Source organism: Ahaetulla prasina, chromosome 2, assembly GCF_028640845.1.
Source record: "Ahaetulla prasina isolate Xishuangbanna chromosome 2, ASM2864084v1, whole genome shotgun sequence".
NCBI classification, from domain to species: domain Eukaryota; kingdom Metazoa; phylum Chordata; class Lepidosauria; order Squamata; family Colubridae; genus Ahaetulla; species Ahaetulla prasina.
The window spans coordinates 222001691-222017196 of record NC_080540.1 but is presented as its reverse complement, the minus strand read 5'-3'; the positions used below and the strand labels follow the sequence as shown (position 1 = coordinate 222017196).

Genomic DNA, 15506 nt, shown 5'->3' with positions numbered 1-15506 from the left:
CTTTTACAAGCTTCACCTAACTATTCATACAGATTTTATTATTTGTTTCAATTGACTAAACTTTGGCTGATATTACTTATTTTGATCAATAAGAACTACTAAGGTGTTTTGCCTCAATTTCCGTCTTTGCCACATACAGTATATAATTTACTTCAAAGAAAAAATATCTCTATCGTCCTGGCATCTATTATAAGATTTGAAAGAAAATTGTGGCAAAAGGGCAATGTTACTCATTCATTTGTTCAACCTATTATTTTTTAGATTATATTTAATTCAAATTGAATTTAAATCATAATACTGTAAAATATTGATGCTAAAATTAGTCCTGATATAATTAAATTGTACTTTTCAAGCAAAATGTAGCATATAAATTAATAAAATGCTTAAAATTAATGATGTTTGTTTTCCAATTAAGAATCTTATATTTAAATTTGAGAATATAAAATGTATTTATTCAATTCAAAATTCCTGTAGAGTTTTATTAAACAGTTCATACTATCAATTAATACTCAACAAAAGTTCATGGTAAAACATTTACACCGAATACTGAAATATTCTTTAAACTGAATCCTGCATTTTTATAAGTAAAAATAGCAAGATTTTATAATAACACCTTATATTAAGACTTTTCAAGAAGTACTGTAAGATCTGCAATGTTATTTCAATTTTGGTTTTATATATGTCTTACCTTTTTAGGGCAGACATTAATCAAACTAGAATAGAAATACAGGGCATAAAAAGAATTATAATACAATTAAAGGTTTGAAACAAGGTTTCAAGCAATTACTAAAGTGATAAGCCATTCTACCCAGAGACTTTTAAGTTTTCTGTTACTTTAAGGGCACAAACTACATTAAGGAAAGAGTTAAACCACAATCTGCTCTTTGTGTGGGAAGAGAGCACAGTTTAGAGCAACCACAGCCCTCGATAAGACTTCCCTATCTCAGTGCACTCTGATGCCATTTTTTTACTACTAGTTTATTTTTCTCAGAAACTGAGTGCTATACAATTCTTAGTAAAACATGTATTTTAATAAGAAACTTCATTCATTACTTCTAACTTATATAAGAAATTATTAAAAAGTCTAGGAATTGAATGGTTAGAAACTACGTCCAGTACTGTTTAATAATTATTTTACAATATATATTACCCCATAGATTCCAATCAAAGATCTTGTGATGTTGACAATTCAGATCATGATATTTGGCATTTTAACAAAAAAAAAAAACTATGAAGTTTTGGATTTTAATTTTACTTTATGTTAATCACATTTAGGCAACTACAGACGTACCTGAATGCAACAGGATAAATGTATGGTCTCTGTGATTACTATTGCTATGTATTTTGTGCTTTTAAAATTATGCACACTGGTTACAAATTCTAATTTTACATATAAAGTTTCCAGAATGTATTTACTGCTATAAAAATGCAGCTATAAAATCCACGTTATCTAATAAAAAAATACATTCGTGATTTTAAACTCCTGCATTAAATAACACATCTTGGCATAAAATTCATATTTAAATAAAATTACAGTCACTGATATACATATCAACTATTGTAACAATCCAAAACATTGTTCAAATAAGAACTGTTTGTCAAGTAAAACTTACATTACATAGATCTCTTCAAAAATGCTTATACACTTACTATGAAATCTGATATTTTGAAAGATGTACAATGTAAGAAAAAGTTGTATTTTGCATAGATTGCATTAAAAACAAAGAGCAAACTTTGTAACAGATAAATCAAGCTTCTTAGTTATTTTAAATCACAAATACTTACGCTACAATCATGGTCAATTTCCACAATATCTTCATGTTATTTACCTTCCCCTATAAAAGAACTTATTTTTTCTCCAAAAAAAAAAGAAAAATGATTTCCCATTTCTATTTTACCTTCCTATTAGTTTGTTAAATGAATTCAGAAAATTATTTCACAAAAAAAAGTTAACACTGCAGATATAGCCAAAGGTACGCACACTTATGTTTAATGTTCAATTTAGCAATTCTAGCTTAGATATAAAATACCATAAATCTGTATTTACTGCTGGACTACTTAAAAAAAGACTTCAGCTGTGACTACTAACAAACATAGAGAATTCATGGTCCTAAAAACTAAGTTTATATTAATTACACAAAAGGAGGAATGTGTTCAGATAATCCTGTTTTATTTAACCAGGTTAGGTTTCCAAGATATAAAATGTCTATTGACACCTTATTTATTCTTATATCTTATAGATTTCAATGCAACTTGACTCCAAGGTAACCACAACCATACAATAAAATAACCGCTCCTAAAATCTGACTATTATTTTTATATAGGTTTTTTTTAAAAAAAGGTTTATCAAATGCATGTTCTATATAGTTTTCAGCCTATCAAATATTGCTTTTCCTCATTTCTAAGATTTCTAACAACAAATATGTTATAAAATACCAGTAGTACAATATTATATTCACTATAAACCTGCTCTACAAACATGGGACAATGGGTATGTATTCAAAACTTGAGGGGGGGTCTGAATTTTGTCCCAACTGTTCTCATAGCTATTCATTCTTCAAGTCTGTGAATTATAAATTCACAAACTAAATAGAAAACCAGCTTAGAAATCATTTGGGCAAAACAGTACATATTTCATTTCAAAACCGGTGGGTATTTTGTTGAAACACTTGACTTATCTTAAATTGGTTGATACTAGGCAATGCCGTAAAAGTGCTTCAGACTTGTAGATTGCACGCAAACTACACCTAAATAATTTATTTTGTTTTGGAAAAGACAAAGTGACATTTAATATTATGCTTATGGTAAATAAGCAAGTGATAAAACTTACTTAATAACAGCCAAGGAAAATTTTAATACTTCCCTGTAATAAGTTCAAGCACAAATACCTATTCTAAAATACTTCTGTGAACTGAGGCATTAGGCCAGAAACAAGAATGGATTATACTTTATGTTACAATTGAAGCATATTACATTAAAAACTTAAGCTACATTTTCAGCTACACCTATTATCACAGAAACCCAAATATATGACCTTAAAATCATGGCTTTGCAAGAGAATCCTAGGAAACTAACAAATATTTCATGTGGCTGGTAGAAGTCCCCTTAAGTATTAAATGTTATACATAAAGAGAAAACAGTATATTGAATTTTACAATGTTCTGCCAATTGAACAAGAGACATAAAACGTGCGTGCGCACTGATGTGTAAATGCTGACTTTTTATAATTTCTTAAATACCTCAGAACACTTTTTACACCTGTTTTGCATCAGTAAAGTTCCTATTTACTTGCTAAAAAGATTCCAAAGTTAATCACACTTTGATGCCAAACAAAATATAAACAATAAAAACGTGTCAGCCAAAAAGCTACAGGACTGTATCCAATCACTGAATAATCCTTATCATTGTTTAAATCTTCATTCATAATTTGTGAATGCTCCAGTCCAATAGAATTACAATGCTTTCCAATTGTCAAAGGAAAGTTTTATTTTGATCATAATACCAACCAAAATATTACATAACAAAAGACCTACTTCCCACAATTATTAGCTATATTAGTATGCATTAACGTGTTCAAATTGTACCCTAAGATTTCAACCAGACCTGAATTTTTACATGCTACCTGGAATATTTAATGAATGAAAAAAAATGATACAAATGTCACATGCTTTAGACACTTGAACATCTCAAAGGCATTTTCTGTGCTATAATTTATATTGGATCCGACTCTGCACTCTTTTTTTTCCTTTTGAAATTTCTATGCCACCAACCTTTACTCCAATCACACCATGTGTTGCAATTCTAACTATCTTATGTGAATGGAAACCATTACCTGTTAAATCAACGTACATTTTGTCTATATGTTCTTCAGAGTAAAATCATGTATATGTAGTGTACACAATTACTCGATTTTAAAAATACATGAGTGTCTGCAGGCCTAATATAGCAGGAAAGGTTCAGTTTTTCTTATGACCTTGGGTGTTAACTTCAAAAAGTTTCAAGTACCGGAATTTATCAAGAAAAAAATGTATAGGATAATCAAGAAAGAAAGCTTTCAGCTAAGTCGCCTTTTCTCAAACCAGCCTCAAGTATATATGATTAATTCAGCACGGGGTGGTATTATGTTACCAGTCATTGCTTAATTAAAAATAAGGGAACACTTTCCTTTTTCAGGTTAAGTATAGTCTGCAAAACGGACCATTATTTTGTGGCGAATTCATGTGAATCTACACGACGTGGATTCAAGTTCTAATCACTTTTTCCCTTCAAGAGTAATACTCGTTTATCATTGTCATTCTGAAATATTTATATTTCGTCCCTATCCTCCCACCCCCTACACACACACACCTTGAAATAGGTTTATACCACAAGTACATACATTTTTAGTTGTCCCCCCATATAAAAATCAAGGACAGAACGAATATTCCTTTGAACAGTTCTAACTATAGGTACTCGGTGCAACTCGGTACAAGTTTACTTCCCCCCCTTAAAGAAAATAAAGGAAAAGAAAAAAGGCGGCTATACCTGAGTGAGACAGATGGGAGAATACATCATGACTTCGCTCTAAGATAGCACTTCTACTGAGAGGAAAAGTATCAAAAGCGCAACGGCTTCATCTATTCATTTTACAATCATCTAACCGCTTCCAAAAGGAAAAGATGGATCCGGAGCAAGCTCTGCTTTGAATCGCCACAACTTCGCAACCAGCCCCGGTCCTCCTTAAATAGCCAAAGATTCAAGTTCACTCCGAGCGCTAGATTTCCCGGGGTGAAATCCAATCTACACTTTTAACCCTCTTGTTCTCGGCGGCGGTTCACTCTTGCTGCTGTTTGCAGTGGCTGCTGGTGAATTGGGACAGAAGGCGGCGGAATGGGGGTAGGGGGTGGGGGTTGAATGGAATGCAGGGAGTTAAGGGGGGGTTCGAGATTTTTTTTTTCTCCTTCCTCGCGTTGCTTTTTTTCCCCTTTTCTCCCGGATTTCCAAGCGCTTTGGAAAAGCAGCTAGCGGGGTACACCAAGGTACTATCAACCACGTTGCCAAAGTTCAAGGTTGCAGCGGCGGAGCAGGAAAATCCTGGCGTATCCTGGCAGGCGAAACTTTGCAACAGCCCTGTGCAGTAGAGCGCCAACCCGGGAGTGTGTGTGTGTGCGCGCGCGTCCCCCAAGGCTGCAGAAACAGTTCGCAGCAGCGCGCAAATGCTGGGCTTCTTTCGCAGCAGCAGCAGCGTCTGCCTCTCTCTGTCTCTCCACCCCCTTTCTCTGTGGATAATGTTCAGAGCCTGCTTTTCAAACGCCCACTGTAATAAAAATGATCTCTTGAAAATTCAAAACGATCAATCTCTGGTTTCCCCTCCTCCTCCTCCTCCCTTACACTCTTTCCCCTTTCTTCGGTGTACTGGTTTCTGCAAGACCTGGAAGTTCAGCAGAAGGGGAGGGTATTTTACCAAGAGCGCCTTTCTCTGGTCCTTCCTTCGTTGTATCTTTCTCGTCAAACACTTCAGGATTTCGGTTTATTATTTAATTACACAATCGACGCATACATCCCTCCCCACCCCACCCCCGTCGCTGCTGCTGCAAATGCATTCCTTCCCTCTTCCGAGCCCCCGCCTTTCCCCTCTCCCTGTCTTTCCTTTTTAATCACCGCCGTACAGTACTAGTGCTTGGCCACACATTTTCCAAACGCGCTTGCTTTTGCACACACACAACACACTTTCCTTCCCCTTCTACAGGGGACTGAAAAGCGGCCCCGTTTGGGGGAACTGGGGAGCGTTTTTTCGTAGTTCCAAGTTCTGGAAGAGCGTAAAAGAGCGCAGCAACAACACCGCCCGGTGGAAAATTCCTTCACAGGAGGGGGTGGAAAGGGTGGGGCGAAAGAAACCCCAACCCAGTCTGTCTGCAGACCCTGACTCTCGCCGATCGAGGGGAGGGGGCTACAAAGCGGGAAAGTTTGTCTCTTCGCTACCGATTAGACAACAGGAACGGGGGTGCTGGTGTGGGGGGGGGAAGGAAATGCGCGTTGGCGGCTCTTCCCCTGCATACGTTTGCAGCATAGACAGCGTCTGGAAACCCGCGACCCCGTCGCCTACATGTGGAGCAAGGTCACCGAACTGAAGACTCGCTCAGATTTCTTCCTCACCCCACCCTGAAAAGTGAAAGCCAGCCTGCTCTTCGCAGACCCCGTGGTGGAAAGGCGCCATGCTCTTAGGGAACCCTTTCCACGTGGCCTCTATCACAGCCCGAGACTTCGCTCCTGCCCGTATCTGATTTGTGGGGTCCGTTTTGGGCAGCCTTTTCCACCAGGGTGCGAGGAGGAAATGGGTGGCGGCCCCTGTGAGGGAAGCCAAAAAAAAAAAAAAAAAGCCAGCTGCTGGAGCAATAGGCTCGTCTGCTTTCAATCTCACCCACCAGCTCGTGCCAAGAAGAAGTTCGCGCCCGCGGGTTTTTTGTTTTTCCAGGAATGCAAGCATATTAAAACACACACGCACTCGCTAACGACGTTCTCACACTCGCCCTAAGGCGGGAAGTTAGTTTGAAGAATGTTTTTTTTTTCCCTTCGCACCCCCTTGTGCGTGCTTGCGAGGGGTGCGCTACCATTCATGAATTTCTCTGAAAGTGGATTCGAGACCAGCAAAAGTTATAAATTTGTGACCCCAAGTTCCGAAATCGCCCCGACCTCTGCTTTAAAACTTGGCTTTCGTCAGACTTATCAGACGTTAAAAGTCTCCCGTTCTTCAAAGTGGCCACAAGAAATGCAAACGGGACGGAAAGCCAAGTGCAGGAGTAAAGCATGACCACGGTGCCCACTGGCCTTGCATTTTCAACTACACCTACATTATACCTTCCTAAGGCTTTAATGGGTTTAGGAAAAACAATTCAAGGTTTTCTTCACCGCCTTCACACCTGCGGACTTTGATCCGAGGAACGCCCAGGCAAAGCAAACCCGAGCTTTTCCACCGAAGCCCTTGTAGACGAATTGCATCGAGGCCACCAGCCCGAAAGCATTGTGTAACTCTTCCGTGTCGCCCCCGCCCGGTCCGGCTATGAGAAACCGCCCCAAGCATGAGGGAGGGCAATTGCCCAAGCCAAACTCCCTCTACAACCAGCACTTGCCTGCCTCAGGTAAACTGGTCCCTGGTGCGTCCTCTTTCAGCCCTTTTCCCCTCCCAGTCGTGTCAACTATTTGCAAAGGGCCAGCTGACTTTCGCGTTTGCAAAAATGCATTTCTCTGGGTCAGGCATTTCCCCACGAAACATCGACGGGAGGCAGTTTCAAGTCAACCATGAAATGGTCACTTTTTAACCCCGTCCTGTCCTCATTAGGGAAATATTCAAACAGAGACTGTTCTCAAAGGGGGCTCTTAATGAGGGTAACTTGCCAAAGCGACCAACTGCAATTCACATAAATTTACAAACTGAAGGCAGGGGGGGAGGAAGTGAAGGGGCTCGGACAAAGCAGGTAATGTCAAAGCAAGTAACGAAGTTCATCCTGTTAAGCCTTCAAAAGCAGCCTACCTTAATGTACGTACAGTTCTAAAGGGGTAAAATACATTATATTCTTTCATTAAAGAATGGTATTGGGAACAAAACTCTACATATAGTAGTACAAGATGCAGCAAATTTATTTTAGAATTTACCAAACATGATTTTCAAAATCACGTTAAAAATGCCATGAGCCTGTTTTCCTTATGGCCTGGGAATGAATACTGAATGTATTTTCACTAAATTTTTTTGCTTAAAATTCTCTATTTCAACTGTTTTGACAGTTGCATAAGCCATTATTTTGGGCATCAGCGGAAGCCAAGTCTTCCATTTTCCTTTTGATTCACAAATTACAGAAATGTTCTACAAGCACCCGGGGTTACACTGTAAATTAGAAAGCAGAAAAACAGGAAGTAGAAACAAAAGTAAATTAAGAACTAATACCAGTATGCGCATCACAAAAAGGCATTGTTTATATAGCTGTGTGGTGTTTTTTTTTTAGGAAAAGAAAACCACATTTAGCTCGGTTTGGACAGCACACTAAACCATAACCATGAGTGGCTGGATTCATACAACACAATAAAGCAAGATCAAATGAATTGCATTGTGGCTGAGTTTACATAATCCATTTTAAGCCATAGTTTGGTTAGGTTGGCTTGGGCTCAGCAAACTAGGAGTGTTCAACCATGTAATGCAAACCATACTGGTTTACGACTATAAATTATGGCTTTGTGTAGTTTGAACCTACAAATTATGGGTTACTGAATAAACCATGGTTAAGCAAACCACTGCTTATAAACTCAGTGAAACCTGAGATTACAAGGGCTAATACTATAGATATAGATATAGATATATAGATATAGATATAATGTAATGGATTTTTTTAATGACACAAAACTTCAGTTTTAATAACCTGCATTAGAATAGAATAGAATAGAATAGAATAGAATAGAATAGAATAGAATAGAATAGAATAGAATAGAATAGAATAGAATAGGAATTTTTTATTGGCCAAGTGTGATTGGACACACAAGGAATTTGTCTTTGGTCTATAAGCTCTCAGTGTACATAAAAAGACAAGATACATTTGTTAAGAATTATAAGGTACAACACTTAATGATAGTCATAGGGAAATATTTAGGGAAAATATTTACAGATCCCTCACATCCAGGACATAAACTGTTTCAACTCCTACCCTCAAAATGACGCTATAGAGCACTGCACACCAGAACAACTAGACACAAGAACAGTTTTTTCCCGAAGGTCATCACTCTGCTAAACAAATAATTCCCTCAACACTGTCAAACTATTTACTAAATCTGCACTACTATTAGTCTTCTCATCGTTCCCATCACCAATCTCTTTCCACTTACGACTGTATGACTATAACTTTGTTGCTGGCAATCCTTATGATGTATATTGATATATTGACCATCAATTGTGTTGTAAATGTTGTACCTTGATGAAGGTATCTTTTCTTTTATGTACACTCAGAGCATATGCACCAAGACAAATTCCTTGTGTGTCCAATCACACTTGGCCAGTAAAAAATTCTATTCTATTCTATTCTATTCTAAAATAAGCTATCAAGAAACAATATCAATATAAATCTAAGGATACATTAAATCCACTGAATCACAAACTAATTGCAACAGATACATTTTAAATGAAACGTGAGAATAGATGAGATGCATTTTCCCATGCATTCATGGCATTTCAATCCTTCTTACTTTCCTTTGGAAACATAATCAAATAATCTCAGATTTATTTCAAGATAAATATATTTGTAATTCATAAGTGTGATCGTTGGCCAAAATATAATTTCTATTACTGTATGAAGTTATGTTGATAACTTTTCAAGCAGTAGGTCTTCATTTCCCATCTTTAATGCAGGGATAATGCTAGGAACCTTCTGAGTTATCATAAAAGCTTACAACAGTGGGTGTAATAAGCTTCAAAAAATCTCAGTGTTAAAATATTATACAAATGTTAGTTCCAGTCTTGGTATTAAAAGACACTATTTCTCATTTCTCTAAAATCAAAGAACAGCAACATTCCTTTTCAGGCTTGTCCCAGATTTAGGCCACCTTCCCCAGTATTCACACTAATGACATAAGATTTTTATGCAGATCTACCAATGGATCATCTTTTCAAACATTCACATTTAATATTGTTAGTAATAAATATAATAATAGTCACCTATGTTTACTAAGTTATATTTTATTAAATTAACCCAGGTCTCTGGATTTGTACAATACACTGAATAGTAAATTAATTGCACGCATTAGTTTTGTATAACATACTGCCATACATATGAGCTAAAAACGATCAGGTTGTCACAATTGAGTCTACTTTCATGTAGCCTTTAGATCAGGCATGTTCAACCTGCAGCCCACAGCCACATGCAACTAGTAACATAGCCCTACAAAATAATTTTAAAATATAAAGAAAATGTGTTATTTTTATGGATTAATTATGTTATATATTTTATATGTAGCCCAAAACCCTCTTTGCTCAGTGTGGTCCAGGCAAGCCAAATGGTTCAATGTCCATGCTGCAGATGCAGTTTCTCCAAGTCATTTCACACTTTTTTCCCCTATTATCACTTCAGAAATAAACTGACCAGCAGTCAGGTACTGTTCTCATTTACAGCTTAACACAGGACTAACAGGCCAATAGTGGGTTTCAATTTTGGTTGCTACTGGTGTGCGGGTGGGCACATGCGCAGAGACATCCAGGTGGGTGGGCAGAACCTCCCACTGCTGCCTCTACTAGTTCGCCCGACCCAAGGCGAATCGGTAGCAACCCACCTATCTGCAAAGGCCCTTACAAACCCAGTTTCCCTATACCCTATATGACATCATCATTACTTTGCCTCCAACCACGAATGAAACACTCTAAAGCAGGGGTGTCCAAACTTGGTCCCTTTAAGACTTGTGGACTTCAACTCCCAGAGTCCCTCAGCCAGCAAAGCTGGCTGAGGAACTCTGGGAATTGAAGTCCACAAGTCTTAAAGGGACCAAGTTTGGACACCCCTGCTCTAAAGTCATAACTTTCTACTATTGACCTCACCCCATTCCTAAGAGGACCATAAGGGGCGTGCATAAGCGCACAAACGTGCCTACCGTTCCTGTCCTATTGTTTTTTTTTCTTTTCTTCTTCCTATATATATGCTTATACCTCCTTATATTTACTCATATATGTGTTTATATACTATATAATCTTTTTGTATGATACTTACATATATTGTTGTGACAAAATAAAATAAATAAATAAAATAAAATAAATAACTGTTTTATTCCTGCTTTTAAGCTTTCACCTAGGTTCACTTTGAAAGATAGGTGGTTATATAACTTTTGAAAATTACTAAATAAATAAGTGCACCGGTTTTAAAGTAATATCTTCTCTGTTCAACTCATACTATTCCACCATGCATTATCTTAGAAAAAGGTCAGGTGAAGCTATTTTGGGCTTAACCAGAGTAGTACTTTGTTTCCTAAGTGCTTGTCATCTGTCCCCATCCTTATTTTTGATATAGCGTCTCTCCAAAATTCCAGCAAATTGTTCAGTAGTGATTCAGAACAGATGCAGTAAAGTCGGGATAGGGATTAATAACGGGAACAAAGCAGATGTTCTCCTGGCATTCTTTTGTGCTGAGTCAAGGGTGATGGGATAGCTGTCCAATAGTGAGGCACATTTCAGCTTTGATAATGGTCAGATCATTTTTCTCATCTGAGAAAAGAAAGTTAGCTTACAGAGCGAACTGTTCTGAATGTACCATTCTGTCTTCCAAGGCAGGGCTGGGCAATCTTCAGATCTTGAAACCTTTCTTTTTTGTTCCTTCAGATCTCTATTATTCAAAATTGAAAGTGGAGTTTCTGACTATCTGAACATAAAGAAACCATGAAAACTCTCCCCATGGGAAACATTCCCCAAAACTGAGAGCCAAAATAAAATCCCCACCACTATTCATCCTTTTCCATCCACTGTATCTCTCAAGTTTCTCCAAATTTTAAGTGTGGCCACACTAGCCAAAAATATTTGTCCATTTTTTCAATAAATGAACAGTGAGAAGCTGCAATTATTATATATTCCACAACATTTACCATGTGCTACCTGACAATATAATACAGAAATATCTGCATTTAGCTACCATATATGTAGATTTACTAGGTTTTCACAATATTGCAAGTTATAAAGCAATTTGTTCCTAGCTTAGTGTGTTCTTTAAACTTACTCATTGTGGTTTGTAAACCAGTTTTCCTTAGTACAAACAAGTCAGTTTTGTTATATTAAATAAAACTAAGCAAGCCATTATTTAATTGGACCATATGAAATTATGTTTATATACCAGGCTAAGCTAAAACCAAACCAACCACATTATAAAATAAGCCATTAAGGAGCATGATAGCTTGCATAATTAGGTTGCTGGGTTGAAAGTTAGCAAGTCCATGTTTGAGACCCAGATCGGGCAGGATAAGCTCTAGTCCTTTGCTCTAGCTTCTGCCAGGGACGTGAAAGAGCCCCCAACTGGGTATCCCCAGGGCAACAGTAATGTCACCAGCTAATCCTTTCAACCGGAAAGCACCTTGGTGCTTCTGACATGAGTCCCATGTGAACTAAGCCACCGTTATAATGGCTGGGTTCACAAATCACTATAAACTGTAGTTTAATGAATATTTAGCTAGATTCAGACAATTAAGTCATGAATGAAGATTTACAAACTATAGTGCTTGAGTTAAGAAAACACACTAATCCAAAACCAAAATATTACATTTTGATTTAAGGCAATATGTGAATTCAACTAGTGTGAACTTAAATGCCTTTGCTCCACATTTTGATGGGTAATAGGAGAGAGTACAGAGTCTTACAATTTGAAGGTTCACATTTAAGTCTTTTAAAATTTGATAGGCTACAAGTGAAAATGCTTCTCAGTAATGGCACTTTGATCACATGATCATGTGATCAAAATTCAGCTGCTTGGCAACTGCTTACGACCATTACTGTGCCCCAAGGTCATGTGATCACCTTTTGCAAACTTTCAACAAGAAAAGTCAATGGAAAAGCCAGATTCACGTAACAACCATGCTATTAACTTAACAACTGAAATGATTCACTTAACAACTGTGGCAAGAAACATTGTAACATGGGGAAAAATTCACTTAACAAATGTTTCACTTAACAATAGAAATTTTGGGCTCAATTGTTGTCATAAATCAAGGAATACCTGTATGTGCCAGTTGCCAAACACCCAATTTTGACTGAATGTCTGTGGAGATGTTGCAATAGTTGTAAGTGTGAGGACCAGTTGTAAATCATTTTTTCAGTGCCATTATAACTTCAAACAATTGCTAAACGAATGGTTCTAAGTTGAGGACTACTTTTATTAATACTATTCAAAGGCAACCGAGTTCATTCCATAGAGTAATTGGCTCTATATAGTACTCTTGCCTTGCTCAGAGGTAAATAAACACTTTAAATAATGACTATGATCTGAAACACAAAAGTGTTAACTACTGCTAACTCCTCTGAGAAGTAGGTAGCCCTGATGAACTATAACTAGTTTTATTATAATTGCAAAAAGAGCATCACCAGCTGATTTTACATGGCTATATATAGTTTACATATTCATAATGACAGGAAGCTGAGAAAACATAGGCAAGCCTATTCCTTTCCACTAAACGGGGAAAAAAGAACATGACAGATCTATGTCTGACTACAGCATGGCAAGGGGATGGAAAAACTCTTGTAAAACTACAGTATAATTGTGCTTCTCGGTGTCCTTAGGTGCCCCACAGACATAAAGCCCAACCCAGCCCAGCCCAGCCTGCCCTTTTACTCACTGACATACCAACAAACCAGCACCAGGAACTTCACAAACAGCACTGTAACTGCAGACTTTTCCAGGAACAAGATTGAACGCCAAGACTAACCAAGCTCATTCCATAAAGGCATCTTTCAGAAGGGAGTGGAAATTGTTTTGTGATTCATCTAAATAAATGCCCATCTTTAATAATCCAAGCATAATAACCACATGCTAACAGCATCCACCAGCTTTAGAAACTTTCTCCTGAGGACATAAAGTACAGTAATTACTTAAGCGTGTACAGAAGCATAAACAGATAATGTGCACATGCCAAACTAAAACTTTTACCTGGAAGATATTTTTGGTTGTCTCTTGCAGTAATAAGAAATTTTTCATCAGAAAACAATATTTTGCTTAAGCAGTGCTTTGGTATGAAAAGGATGCATAAAAATTAACACAATATACTGCTCATTTTAAAGCATTTTACGCTGGAAGATACGAAATTGTATCCCCACAATTCTATTAATCCTTTTGTAGAACACTTTTTAATGAAAATATAATTTTGAATATGTGTGTGTGTATACTTCCCATGCTCTCACAACAATTCCAAGGCAACTATATATGGATGGAATTATTAACATTTATTCCAAATCTGGTAAGGAGAAAAATATTTCTAAATGAAAGAAAACTCACTTATTAAGTTTTGACTGGTAGACAGGTTTAAAAAAACCCCACTAATTACATTCTGTGACAATTTTTTTAAGTCAAATTGTCAAATTATCTCAACTAGAACATTATATGAATAGTCAATTAATTCTCTTACAACCTGCAACCGATAAACATTTATATAAACATTAATTTTAAAAGAGGTAGTCTGCAACCCGAAAACAAGACCAAAACACTAAAATGGAACAAAAACGTGTATTACTAGCTGTGCAAATGGATATGTATTGTTTACCAAAGCATATTCTTAGGATTGGGAATTTAGGCAGATATTTAAAAAACAATAAAACAAAGAGCATAGTTTTCTGTACAAATAATTGAATAATCCACTATTGGATGACCATTTGACTCTAAGCTTTTATATCAGAGATTGAAGGATCAAGTAAGACTCACTTTTCAATGTCATTTTCAGTATCACAGGCACAGTATATATATTGTGCACACAAAATTAAGCAAAGAAATTATATTTTTGATTGTTTTACTACCTATATACACATGCAGAGCAATTAAAGGCATGGTATAGTCACCTTTTTTTCCTAGATTTCATGCATATCTATAGTTTGAAACTCACCAAGCAAGCAGCAGCGATTTTACTGCAAACATAGAAAGTTAGCTGGCTCTTACTGTATGTTTTATCAAAATCTAGAAGGATCTGAGACTCTCCCCCTCTGCCCCCTCCCTCATTCTCTATAGACAAGGACTCAGTGTTTCATTTTCTAGGTCTCATAAACAAACCCTCTTATTCCTTCTGGCTTTATGTAGAACACTGAACATTTCACAATGTTCACAAACACATTACAAAATAATTCCCCAGTAACATTTTTAAAAGATAGTCAAAACTGAAAAGTCTACATTTAGATCACTGACATCTGAGAAAAAGCGCTCTTCATTTTGCAAGATACTGATTACTTTAGTTAAAATATTACTCTGAAACCCATGTTATACTTCAGATTCATTGATAGTCTCAGAAAATCCTACTGTATAAAAATATTTTTTCTTCCTTGACACTTTTGAATTGAAATGTTTACACAAAATTTTAGACTACATATTTTAGACTACAAATACTCAATTACCTTGGAATAAGCCTGTTGAATTGAATGGGACTTATATCTGATTTCACAGTATAGGATTCTTTTAAAAAATTTATGTCTAACATTTATCTATATTTCACTTTATTACTTTTAACCACATTACTACATTATATTCCGTTTGCTTAATTCTGTATTTTTGAAAAAAAAATACATATAAATATTGTTTCTAGTTAAGGAATTAGGATGTTTATGTTCATCATGCATGCCTATTTTTGAGTATTCAACTATTTAAATATCTGTGGTGTGCATGCATATTTTTCTCACAGCGTATGTGTGTTTGACCTCTGTCCACATATGGTTTGATGGTGTCTCTATTAACCAAGCTTTCTCCATTCGCCGACCAAAAAATGCAAACATCAGGCCTCAATATAAAACTGAAAACCACAACGTTTTATGTTACTCAAGTTAA

The 15506-nt window shown here is 36.5% G+C and overlaps 1 protein-coding gene across 13 annotated transcripts in view; it reads right to left on the bottom strand.

Moving 5' to 3' along the window:
- The window catches only part of NFIB (nuclear factor I B), a 269310-nt gene extending 263832 nt beyond the window's left edge, over nt 1-5478 (bottom strand). For 4 of the 13 annotated variants that reach the window (XM_058168179.1, XM_058168181.1, XM_058168180.1 and 1 more), the window contains exon 1: nt 4525-5471. In XM_058168179.1, coding sequence (XP_058024162.1) covers nt 4525-4554 — 30 coding nt within the window. In that variant the 5' untranslated portion in view covers nt 4555-5471. Of the gene's footprint in view, nt 1-4524 lie in introns of all 13 variants that reach the window. The other 9 variants (XR_009153317.1, XM_058168187.1, XM_058168186.1 and 6 more) reach the window with 6 other exon arrangements.
- Nucleotides 5479-15506: the final 10028 nt, after the last annotated feature.